This window comes from Electrona antarctica (genome assembly GCF_951216825.1).
Source record: "Electrona antarctica genome assembly, chromosome: 7".
Lineage (NCBI taxonomy): Eukaryota > Metazoa > Chordata > Actinopteri > Myctophiformes > Myctophidae > Electrona > Electrona antarctica.
This window is the reverse complement of record NC_136812.1, coordinates 41,222,071-41,235,630: the sequence shown is the minus strand read 5'-3', so window position 1 is coordinate 41,235,630 and position 13,560 is coordinate 41,222,071. Positions and strand designations below refer to the sequence as shown.

Below are 13,560 nucleotides of genomic sequence, written 5' to 3'. Positions count from 1 at the left end.
ATTTTAGTGACACTGCTGCTCTTCTCGTAACAGTATTGACAAAGATGTACCATAAGAATGATGACTCGGCTGCTAATATACGTATTTAGTATTATGTCTGTAGGGGAGATGCACGGTTGTGACTCATATGGCGTTATGGACACAGACATGTCGTAGCAGGGTAAGGCCGATCTGCAACTTAGCGCTCTGGCGTTACAGGTAAAGTGTGTCTTTTCTGGGACGGTGTTTTAGGAATCGACTGAGATTCAATGCTGAATGCAGTCCACTAAAGACGAGTACAGTAGCTTGGTTCCTCAATAGCACATGCACTTGTACCACTTAAACCTATACTTCGTTGACAATGACAAGGGTCCGCCAGCCCCCAGTGTTCTGGCCCCCTGCCCCCCTCCTTTTCCCACTACAAATCACTTAAATTGTAACACATTTTCCCTGAATGTTCGCCTATTAACCCAGAACAACGAGGCTAGGGTTCACGTGGTTAAATTGTGTCAGTTTGCTTTAGATGAAGAAGCAGTCAGTGCTTTCAGTAATTTCTAAACCATTGATTCTCAAAAGGTTTAATATTTAAGGACCCCCAATTTGTCATACATTAGGCCACAAACCCCCATAACTCTATGATGGTGTACAAATGGAGCCGGTCCATTTGGTTTCATTTGTAATCTCTCTGAGTTGCAGACCTGTAAGGGTCCATTTACCATCAATATTTTAGCTGGGAACGGTAACCTGCTGAACCCCCCCCCCCCCAGGACCCCTGGAGGCTGAGAACTACTGCTCTAACCAAATCTACCTACCATAATACCTACCTAATTACATTATTATAGCTGCAGCTGTGCTGTCTTTCCATGCTGTGATGCCTCTGTGGTAACAGTCCTTTGTCCTTTACATGCAAACATGAGTATGGCTGCAACAATCAAACTTAGCCATTATAAAAACATAAATGATTGATTAATAATGGATATCCTAGAAATTTGGTGTCTCCCCGAGACCCAAACTTACAAACCACTTAAGCCCTATTCTAAGACAAAGCCTAAATAGTGAAAATAGCTGATCTGCAAGCTCACAAAACATCCTGATGCGACGTGTTGTGAGCTTGTCGATTGACTATTTTCACTGTTTTTGTATAACACAAATATAATTAATTATAATTTATTGATGTATGAAAAGATGAAAATTTAAAGAACCCTGCGCTGCTCGATTATTCAATTAATCGAAAAAGTAATCGATAGAATATATTCGAAGAAAATATTCCGTAGTTGCAGCCCTAATGAGTAGCAGCCATTTTTGCCTTGTGTAATTGCGATGTTGTATGTCTCATTATGAAGCACATTAATTAATACTATACTAAGTGCATTATAAAGGAACCCACTGTAATCTAAGGGGAATGTAGACTTCTGTGTAGCTTTATGTGTATCCTTTATTAAATGTATTAAAACAACTATTGCTGCAAATTTTCCACCTGCAACTGGTCTTCAAACTTGTGATTTTTCATCAGATATTTATACATTTTGTATTAGTTCCTTCCAGGAGTTTATCAAAGAAGGCATGGTCCCATGTAGAACACTGTTTAAGTTGTATTTCTTGTTTAGTTTTAAACAGCCACTATACAACAGTTGTTGATAGGCCAATCATATTTGATCAAAATATTACTAATAGCTGTGTGTTATAGCAAATAATAAATGGACAGAGTATAATGGGTGTGTGTGTGTGCGTGCGTGCGTGCGTGTTCACTGCAGTAACACCCCTCCACACATGTCTAATATAAATCCTTTTTAAACAACCATCCATGATGAACAAAATTAATGACAAAACCTCACACACACATGCAGTACGGTGAGTCACTCTCAAGAGGACAGTAGTACTAGTCTCGGGTGCTTCCGGTGCCCAGATAGTAGCAGAGGTGGAAAGTAACTTAAGTAACCTACATTTACTCAAGTACTACTTAAATTCAATTTAAAAGTAGTTATGTATATTTATTACTTATATAGTATTTTTATTTTTCCATACTTTATACTTCTACTCCACTCTCAGAGGCAAATGCAGATTTGTTGCGACCACAGGTCACATTTAGTTTACTATGAAATCGTGCCTTTCCTGTCAGTTACTCATAATTCCCATACATACACAACTCCCCATGCCAAAGCGCCAGCGCTCGCCCAGCAGTCTGCATTGTCAATGTCATTCATTGTTTGTGTTAGGACAATGTTTACCCTCAAAGTCACAGTAGGAGGGGTTAGCGCCCCTCAAAAATCACACTTGTGTGAAGTGAGAGGCGCTCTCATACATCACATTCCGTGCTCAGCCAATCAAATCATTTCCGCGGTACACACAGACACACAAAGCATGGGCATAGGAGGGGCCCCTCAAAAATAGCTGTTCTACAAGCTCACAACGTGTTACAATGTGAGGTGTGAGCTTGTTGTAGATCAAGTATATTTTGATCATATACTTTTGAGTATTTCTGGTATTGCTACTAAGTAAAAAAAATCACACTTGTGTGAAGTGAGCGGTACTCTTATCATCATCATACATCACATTCCGTGCTCAGCCAATCAGCTGAGAACATTCCGTGCTCACACGTACACACAGCTGTGCATACTATAGGAACGGCAAGTGTCGCTCAAAAATATGCATGAGTACATTGAGTAGGTCCTACTTGAATGATAGGATCATAGTGACTCATGTCAGAGATGTATTTGTGAGCTAAACCATTAAGTAAGTAACCAATGAATAATTGAGTAGGTTGAAATGGATTGCAATTGCATTGTATCAGGACAGTGAAGTGATTTCTTCAGCATCTCTCATCCCAGTAAGCATTTTCAAAGAGCTGGAGTCTTCAAACAGTCCTGTTCGGAAATCCAAAGCTAATCTCCGGCACCGTTAACCTGGTCGATGCCAAACTTTGCACATACACTCCCTAGATGCCAACGATGAACCTCTGCCCCAAATTTTCCAGAACGGCCTGTTATAGCGCCACCAGGAGGCCACCTTTTGTAAAACATATTTTTTTATATTAGTCCTCCATATTTTGTCCAAAAATCCTGCAAATCGTTACACAGTATCTCTATAGTCATGGCTCAAGACAGATCTGTCCGATATTTCATATTCCATCCTGATTGGCTAACATTGGCTTTCAAAGTTTACAGGATTGGCCCATTTTGAACAAAAAGCCTCAAATCATGAACGCAGTGTGCAATTTACGTGAAATCTTTCACAGACGTTCCTACTAGGCTGAGGAATATAACCCACCCTTTTCCCATTGGCCTGTTATAGCGCCACCAACAGGTGGATTTTTGCAAAACACATTTTTGGAACAAATTAAATGCCTCAAATCATCCAATTGCTCTCCAAGGCGTTAGAAGAAATGGCACCCTTTTCACATTGGCTTATTATAGCGCCACCTGCCCTGGTGGAGACCTGAGACTTTATCTAGTTAACATCTCATGAGGAAAGAATATTTTGACCCATGTTCATGGTCCAATTTCGGCATTGTTTTGAAGCTCCAATTTAGGGTTCTACAGTATATTCACATAAATAAAGAGTTTGATTTGTAGATGGAATTTTCTTTCTTATCCTATATAACATCAAAGCATAACATTATTACTCCAATGTTTACGGACTTGTAACCAAACCAAGCCTTTAGAGGCTAGCCCCAAGTGGGGGGGCCCACACTTAATTTGAGAATCACTGTCCTATTATGAATATCAAACTGGGGGTCTTTAGGGGGAAACAAACACACAAACAAAAGTTGTAGGACCTCCTGAGACTGATGCTGCATCGACCACCAAAATAACACCTGTCACGCTCCACTGCCGCCGTGCGTGTGTGTATCCATCGTGCGCGGTGACGCAGACGGGGGACCCGCGGCGCGCGCGCGCCGTGCGTGGCGACGTTCCATTGAGAAAGAAAGAGGAGGGAAAAGATGGCGTCCTCAAACAATCCCCGCAAATTCAGCGAGAAGATCGCCCTGCACAACCAGAAGCAGGCGGAGGAGACCGCCGCCTTCGAGGAGGTCATGAAGGACCTCGACATCACCAGAGCCGCGCGGGTAAGACCCCGCAAATCCACGCACAAAACACAATAAAAAAAACAAAAGCAAATAAACACCTACGAATGTTGTGTTATCATCATGTTAGCTCAGCCTCAGCGAGGAGGAGGAGGAGAGGAGGCAACCGTTAAACGGACGTTAATTACACTTTCGTCGTGTGACAGAACATGACGTGCTTTTTCAGGTGGAAATTAACGGTCATTTTTTTCCGCGTGAAAACGCGTCATTTATTTTGACGAGCGACGTGCGAACGTGTACGGCGAAGTATAAATAAATAAACAAACTAGCTGTTCTGGCTGCAGCATCTGTCTGCACACGTTTAAGCGTTCACTTCACATGACAGCTTATGGTTTTTAAATGCGATGTAAGGATGGTTAGCTGACGTTATCAGCGTTTATTATCGTCCATTGCGTTAACGATCGAGCAGCTATGTTATTGGCTATAGTAGCTGCCTAGTTACTGGAGGAGCCAGATGTGGATAACTGGCACCTGTGTGTGTGTGTGTGTGTGTGTGTGTGTGTGTGCGCGCGCGCGCGCGCGTGCGGCGCGCGAGTGTGTGAGTGTGTGGCGCGCGTGTGTGTGTGTGTGTGTGTGTGGGGGGGGGGGGGGGGGGGGGGGTATTGACATTTTCTGTCATGTCCGCAACTAGACATGGGCAACGCGATAATAATATTGGCTGGGCAATTTATTATATTATATTATTTTTTTATATAAATAGATATAGTGAATTAGTAATATGAGTATGACTATATATCATTATGATATGGCATAAGTGTTGTCTGTTCCTGTTTTTAAGCCCTATTTTAAACTTTCAAAAATCATTTGAAAAGTTTTGAAGATGGAATAGGTGAAAATTCAACATTATGCTCACAATATCGATATCGAGGTATTATATGTCTAATATACACAATTTAGTCCTATATAGAAAAATCAAACCAGCTCGGGTTTATATGAAATTGCAGTGGGACTATTCAAATGAAAGCATTATATTATCTAGCTAGCTTATTGAATGCCAAGAACCACTCCGGAACTCAACTGTGAACTGTGATTATTTTTTCTCCCGTTTTCATTCCTCCTGACACAGCTGACATTATTAATATGCAGCTCAAGCCAGTTAGTCAGAGGATATTAATAAAATCTGGGAATACATTTCTTTCCAAGACATTTCTTCACCAATGTGTTTGTAAAGGTGTCTACTAACATATCCCACATTGGTTTCTATTCAACCACCCTAGGGGAATTTTTGACAGCTGCTGAAAGTTGGGGTACCATACAACCATTATAAGGTGAAATGTTCTAAATTTCATTATGCTTTAAGTAGCATGTGACATGTCAAACTAGGGTGTTTTCATGATTCTGAATCCATTCCAAGCATTAGTTTTGCACGAAAAACACTCCTTGCGCTAAAGATGGCCATAGCCGTCATCACAAATGTGATGAGGCATATTTGGGCAAGTGCTATATGGCCAAACTAGGGCGTCTATGGCCAAACTAGGGGCCAAACTAGGGGGTTTTCATGATTCTGAATTAATTAATTCAAACCTTTATTTATTCTCGAGAGACATTGAGGTTTCTCTCATTTGCAATGTCGTCGAGATACAGTACAACATAATACAACATTTTCAAAGCAATAAACAAAAACAACAAAATAGAACCGCAATTTCCTCATTGTGTGATCTAATACATGTTTAAAAACGGTTGCAGACACTTGGGGGTAAGTCTGCAATCAAAGATTTAAATTGACCGTATGTAATGGGAGAGCAGATCTTTAATTTAAGCTGTAGGTCATTCCACGTGGTTGGGGCACTAAAACAAAAGGCTGTTTTCCCCAGTTCTGTGTTTACATTAGGAACCTTTAGTGTAAGCCAGTGACTGGAGCGTGTCCTATATGTTACAGGATAACAATCCAGAAGAGCTTTAATATACAACGGTAAAGTCCCATCAATTGCTTTAAAAACGGATACCAATGTTTATTTTGCCTTTCGGCCAAGGAAGGCCAGCCCACTCTTTCATATAGGATGCAGTGATGAGTTCTATAAGGTTCATCAGATTTAAATCACAGAGCAGAATGATAAACTGCATCCAAGGGCTTGAGGACAGAAAGAGCAGCTTTTCTATAGATGACATCTTCATAGTCCAATACAGAAAGAAAGACTGCTTTTCCTACATGGAATTGGGAAACTAGCTCTGTTCCGGTAGGAAAAGCCCATTTCTTTGCCTTAGTTTGAATCCATTCCAAGCATTAGTTTTGCACGAAAAACACTCCTTGGGCTTAAAAAGGCCATAGCCATAGCCACAAATGTGATGAGGTCAGCACATTTGAGCAAGTGGCTATGGCCGAATTTAGCCCAAGGAGTGTTTTTCGTGCAAAACGAATGCTTGGAATGGGTCCAGAATCAATCCCTAGTTTGACCCCTAGTTTGGCCATAGACCCCCTAGTTTGGCCATAGCCACTTGCCCAAATATGCCCAAATGTGTTGACCTCATCACATTTGTGATGACGGCTATGGCTGTTTTTAGCCCAATGAGTGTTTTTCGTGCAAAACTAATGCTTGGAATGGATTCAGAATCATGAAAACCCCCTAGTTTGACATGTCACATGCTACTTAAAGCATAATGAAATTTAAAACATTTTGCCTTATACAACTTTCAGCAGCTGTCAAAAATTCCCCTAGGGTGGTTGAATAGAGGTGCTAGACACCTCTACAAACACATTGGTGAAGAAAATTCTTGGTAAGAAATGTATTCCCAGATTTGACATTATACTGATAATATTCCCTGACTAAGTATTCCCTGTGCTGTTTTTCTTGCTCATAGTGAAGTATTAGCCCCCATATTATTCGGTTTGTGGTGTTGGCACAGAGCGTTGGATTTGTCATTAAGGGACACTTAGACAAAGATTCCCTTCTGTCACGGTGCAATCACCAATCCACAGGGACGTGCATGACAACTTTGTCAGGCATAGATCTATGCTTGGCAACAGCAGCCAGGGAGATGCCTCAAGAACGATGCTTTAAGCACAGAAGGCCATTTGAATAGTTATGAATAGTCCTTGAGGAGGTTCCAGGGAGTCCTGCAGCTAAATGATTCACAGTGGGAACCAAATCATATACTGTAGTTAGAGCCATGTATGTAATTTTCTAATTTGTGCACTCTCACGGCCAAGCTACACCCGGCTTTTCAGTGCGCGTTTACGCGAATACGCACACACGCGCACACGCGCATTTAGGTCCAGTCCTAAAAGCATGGTGTAGCTTGGCCGTCATTCCCAGAACATACATTTTCAGGTGGTTTGCCAATATCAGCCAATCAGGAGAGACTACCCCATTCATCAGACAGCTTCAATGTTCTCACAGAAGGACATGTGAATAGTTTTGTAACCCTGCTTCACATCTGTTACTGCTGTCTTTACTCTTGCTGGTCTACAACATTGCTCATTATACCACCGTCCTCAGTCGGATGTTTTGCCAGTAGATGTAGAAAAGTAAAGTGGGAGGTCTTGTCTAGCCGTGTCAGATTTCTTTGTTCATTCATTCGTTCGTTCATTCATTCATTCATTCATTCATTCATTCATTCACGTCGTTCATGCTATTGCAAGCCATATTAGACATAGACAACCTACGTCACTAGACAGGCTCTTGACTTCACATAAAACTGATAATGGACAACCTGCTGCTTCGTGTCTTTTTAGGACACAGACACGAGGATGTGTGCCAGTGGTCAACAAAGTACTCACTCAACCCCAGTACTTGAGTCAAAGTATTGATACTCCTGGTCAAATATGACTCAACTACAAGTGAAAGTTGCTGTCAAATTTGTACTTATATTTAAGCATTCAAAAGTACATGCTTTTAAAAATACTTAAGTATTAAATAGTACAACTTAACAAAGTACATTTTGTTTTTAATATCGATGCATTACTGTATTGAAATTGAGACACTTAAAAAACAACAACACTATAGTGAAAATAATAGATCTACAGTATAAGCTCATAACACGTCCTATCACTATTCACTAGGCATTGTGAGCTTGTGGATTGCTCGCTATTTTCACTATAATTTTGAAGCGGGGTTTAAGTGGTTGATTCATAATGTACTTAGTCAAAATACAATATTTACTTTTGAAATGTAGTCGATTGAAAGTCACAAGTATTATACAAATATTCATGTAAACTAGATACAACAAAATGTACTTACTGTATGTACTGTACTCAAGTAAATGTACTTTGCTACTATCCACCACAGTTTGTAGGACATTAAGGACACACACACACACACTATTATGTTGCACAGAATCATGTGCAACATAATAATCCATTAAAACCGGTAAAGCGTCTGTGTAATTTGAAATTGTTTGGTTGGCTGTTCAAAAATAGCAGATGTACAAGCTTGTAACAAGCTTGTACATCTAATAATGGGATATCATCATCCTGATTGTCGTCAGGTGTTGCTAATGTAGAGTTATTACTGTCAGTGATGGTGTCTGCCTCTTGGCTGCTCATAAAACACCCAACCGATCAATGAAATCACACTCCATCCATCTGATTATATGTCCATTTCTCTTTTAAACTGAAAAGACAGGCAAGGTGGGTAATTAACCACAAATGGTATATAAAGTACTGACTGTCTGTTTTATTCAACACATTGCTATGTAATTAAGCTGTCCCTTTGACTTGTAAATGCAAAGTAGTTAGTTTCCTACCCTGCCAAAAAGCCTGATTGATTTTTTTTTCTTCAGCCATATTTTTTCCATGTATCCGATCAGCCATTCACTCACTCACTCATGCTTTCATGCAATTTTACTTTGCACAGCTGCAGTTGCAGAAGACCCAGTATTTGCAACTAGGGCAGAATCGTGGACAGTACTATGGAGGCTCACTGCCCAATGTCAATCAGATTGGAAATGGCAACATTGACCTGCCTTTTCAGGTGAGCTCCTAGCTTCTCTCAGCTGCTAACAAAAGTGTTGTTTTAATCTCTACATATCTACAGAGCGACGGGTGCGCAAGAGAGGACAAAAGTAGCAAAAAAGAAAGAAAAAAAAACAACTCCCACAACACCTTCAAATGCAACAAAAGAAATCGTCTTTATTGGGAAATGTATTGGGAGGTTGTCTTGACAACCCAATGAAGGTCTCAGGAACGTGCATTTGATGACTGTGCAGTCATCAAATACCAATGGAACATTGTTTAGCTGCTATTGAACAGCTCAGATGAAGACCACAGGGTACTTTAGCTTTAGTGAATGAATTCTGATCCCACACTGTGAAAGGACGAGACAACTCGTACCTTGTTACACAAACCGATCTCCACTTTGTTTACTTATCAATCAGTGTTCCAGACATTGTTTTATTGTAGGACTTGGTTATTCCAAATAGACAAAATTGGCAATAACAGATAAACGTGAGACATGAAACTCGAGATTAATTTCCATGTAGTACTGCAACAATACTAATGAGGACATCCATCTGACTGGTCAGAAAATTCCCAGAGTACCAAAGTCCTGACGTCTCCTCTGGGTCGCTGAAGGTTTTCTCTATGGAGAATAACATTGGGTCATCTTAAAATCATCTCATATAAGCATTGTGGTCCAAAAATAAACATATCTGCCAGTCATTCATATTTGATACAGTTTGTTTCTGGTGAAAACTTAATTCATTCGGTGGGGCAGTAACATTAGCGTTTTCTCGCCGTCAGTTGATGCTTCATATCCATATGATTCAAACTGCCGGGATCATTGGTTTATTTTTGGAACACAGTTCTTATTTGACGCAATATAAAAACAGGCTATGGGAATTCAGAATGGGGGAAAAACGCGACCCAGGTAGGATGTGTAAATTACGTGAATTGAATGGAAACATCCAAATCAGTGATCTATAAAGCCATAATATATCCAAATTGTCCAGGCTAAAGGCGATTGTTGTCTAGCAACAGAGACTCAAGAGGAGAGCAAAATAAATTAGTTACTAATCATAAATTAGAAACCAGTGTGTCCATCTGTTATTGTTGACTATTAGCTATAAAATAGTTGTAATAATACATTGAAGGTCGTGCTGTACTATGTGATTATATGGCATTATGGCAGTGGCACAGGGCCTTCTGTCACATTCCTGTGATTGCAGCACATTTGTACTTTTAACCATGATATAGCATTACCTTGTGTATTATTGCATTTTAGGATCATTTGGATGCCATTTCGATGACGGCAGTCAGTTTGCATATGGACTGCTGGTTGGTAGGAATCAACTAAATGTACTGTTTATAGCATAAACATGAACTGAAAGGCACACTGCAGCAACACTTCAAGTGATGAGAACAATGCCTTCATTTCCAATGACGGTATTGTTCTCATCCCTGTAATGCATAATCTATGCCGTACGACGGTGTCACTTGACGGGAATAGTCAATCGGCAAAGTATAAATCCGGTTTAATCGTTGCTGGGAGTCTGGGACCACCCTTTTGAGTCAATTACAAAGGCGAACAGTTATCTAGGGCACAGAAACCAAAGCAAGCGAGAACTGTAGGCTATATCAGGCACCAAGACCAATTCAACCCTGGAATGTCAATTTGGATCATAAATTTAAAGACTACACCATTGCTTGTCATGGCTTTCCATCTTTAAATACATTTGCCAACTCGAGCATCGGTATGGGGGCCCATGGCTTGACTCATTTTGAATTTGCATTTTGCAACCATTTTATATTGATTATATTATATGGATCATTTTTTGGTGATATTTAATTTTCTCTGAACTTGGTGGACGCTGGATTTCTCTGGCACGTTGACGTTGGTGTGTTCTCTTCAGAACTCGGTGCTGGACACCAGTCGGACCAGCAGGCATCACGGACTGGTGGACCGTGTCTACCGCGACCGCAACCGCATCTCTTCTCCACACCGACGGCCGCTGTCTGTCGACAAACACGGGCGCCAGATATCCTTCTCATATTGTATTTATTTTTATGTACCAAGTATCAAGGGACCTGTTATTCATCGATTATTTTCTAAAATGATGGATTGTGTTTCATAATCGATTAGTTGGATTAACTGTTACACCCCTACTAGCGTTTATAATTAATCCAGGATGCTTGAACAGGTGTAGAAAAAAAACTTCCAAAGTTTATGGAATTAGGAATTACTGTATGGACTTTTGGTGAAGTGAAAGTATTGAAAAGTCTGGAACCGTTGCTCAGAGCATTACACATTAATGTTGACAATGCGCAAAAAAGTATAAATGTGTATGTGTGCCTTGTCAAAAGTTAAAAACTCTAAATTGTCCACATGTGCATTCCAGTGTTCATTGTGATAACTACCTGGATGTGAGCTTTCAATCTGGGGCCAAGCAATACGCTTTTTTTCAAGCTAATTGATCAAAACACCCCAAATATAAAACCTGTATCGCTCCTCCTGAAGTCAAACACTGAAGCAGAGGTGCCCACACTTTTTTGACTCGAGAGCTACTTCTAAAATTGCCTCGGAAACCCAGACGTTTTTATTTCCAGGGATAAAAAAAAAGTCTGGGGCCGAGTCCACTTCAATTCGGCATACAGTAGCGCAAACGTAGATCACTCTCTGCTGATTTCTGATCGTCTGCACCTTTGTTAAATTGACGCGCACACACACACACACACAATGTACACACACACACACACACACACACGCAGCTGCGTCTAGATTCTCCCGGCGGATCCTGCTGGGAGCTGCCTATGCAGTAGAAAGCATAGGTGGACCCCAGTCTACTTCTAAAATGACCTTCATTGCTGAAAAGAATTACCTGAGTGGGCTTTGGAATAGCACTTTGAAATGAAAATAGTGTGTGTCTTCCTCCTATTCGGTGTGGAAGTGGTACTGTAGGTGTTTTGGGTTCTTTGCCCCGCACATTTTACTGTAAACTTTATAATACAACTGACGCTTGGGAGCAACACCCTTGAAAACAAATCTTTGCACTGCATTGCTTACTATGGAAGCCGTGAAGGGAGCGGACAGGCCCTTCTTTATGTCAATCTATCAAGTCACCTTAAAGAATGAAATAAAATAAATAATAATAAATAATAAATTAATTATATATTAAAGTAAGTTATTTGGAGCTCTAGAAACAAGTGTGCGGATGTTTCTTCTTCCTCTTTGATAAATAAATTATATCCACCGCTCTAACAACATTTAGAAGGACAGAAGACAGTTGTAGTAACTGATTAACTTTAAACATCCAGGTAACATATATAGAAACCCCCATCTTGACACCTTCCTACAGTATATAATCTTTCTAGGTTGGTCGGTACTACAGTATAAGGTCTAGTAGTCAATGTGTCCCAGACTGTTGCACTCCTATCATGGCTGCTCGGAGTGTTTGTTAAGCAAAGCCCAACCGAGCCCAACAAAAATAGCTGATCTAGTCTACACACTCTTTTTTTCCCCCTCTACGCCAAATCTTTTCACCAAAAATAGGCGATCTGCAAGCTTGCAGATCTGCTGTTTTCTGCGAATGTGCCCCCAGAACAAATTTTAACACATCAGCCGCATAATTACAGATACCAAGGACGTCAAATAATGGATATCTAGTTACCACTGCAGTTGTACAGTCACTGTCACTCTGAATAGAAGAACCAAATAGATGACTCAAAAATAGATGTTAAAATGGTAACATTGATATATATCTCCATGACATTATATATCTCATCACCAGCTACATTCTTTTTCTTAACTGAGATTCACATTGACAGCTGTCCCTACAGTTCCGTTTACCTGTCCCCTCCACCAGATACCAGCTGGAGAAGGTGAGCTGCATTTGAAGTTTGCTAACATGAAGAAGACATCAAACGGTGTCCAATGGGGATGTACATGACTCACTGCATCCTTGCAGTCTGGACATTTTGCCAACCTGGCCATACACAAAAGTAAACTCATAAACATGTAGCAGAGAATGATTCTTAATCATTTTGACGCACACGCACGGTCGTGCACACACACACACACACACACACACACACACACACACACACACACACACACACACACACACACACACACCTCATCCAACCAATGTTTAGGAGTTTGCTAGTCTCTCGAGTGTTTTCAAATGCTTCAATCATTCAGTATGATGCGCTGAAAATGCGCCTCCCGCCTCACTTCCGTTTTGTCTTTGCAGTAGTGGATGAATATATAGCTTGCTGCTTAGCAGAAAGGGACATTTTTAAACATGTTAAATATTATTTGAACAGAATAATTGATGAATAGATGAAAGCTTCTGTTCACAGCTTTCAGGCAGTGTTGTTACTGACTCTGTAGCATGCACAGATTGTTGTAATTGTTTGGCTTGAGAGACTACAATTTTGCTGACTTCTTTGTTTCCTGTCCAACACGCCCAGAACAAATTCGGACTCGGCCTTACACCAGAGCACCATGAACCCTAAGCCCCAGGAGGTATTTGCAGGGGGTTCGCAGGAGCTCCAGCCTAAACGAGGTAATGGCAGATCTCTTAACTGACAATGTATTTATTCATACATTTACACAATGGTATTA

General features: G+C 40.6%; 1 protein-coding gene across 1 annotated transcript in view; it reads left to right on the top strand.

Annotated features, from left to right (window-relative positions):
• Positions 1-3,919: 3,919 nt before the first annotated feature.
• Positions 3,920-13,560, top strand: part of crtc1b (CREB regulated transcription coactivator 1b) — a gene marked incomplete at its 5' end in the record, with an annotated part of 29,555 nt that continues 19,914 nt past the window's right edge. Inside the window, 5 exons of the mRNA XM_079505088.1 lie at positions 3,920-4,045; positions 8,857-8,973; positions 10,850-10,983; positions 12,762-12,815; positions 13,407-13,501. Coding sequence (XP_079361214.1) covers positions 3,920-4,045; positions 8,857-8,973; positions 10,850-10,983; positions 12,762-12,815; positions 13,407-13,501 — 526 coding nt within the window. The remainder of the gene's footprint in view (positions 4,046-8,856; positions 8,974-10,849; positions 10,984-12,761; positions 12,816-13,406; positions 13,502-13,560) is intronic.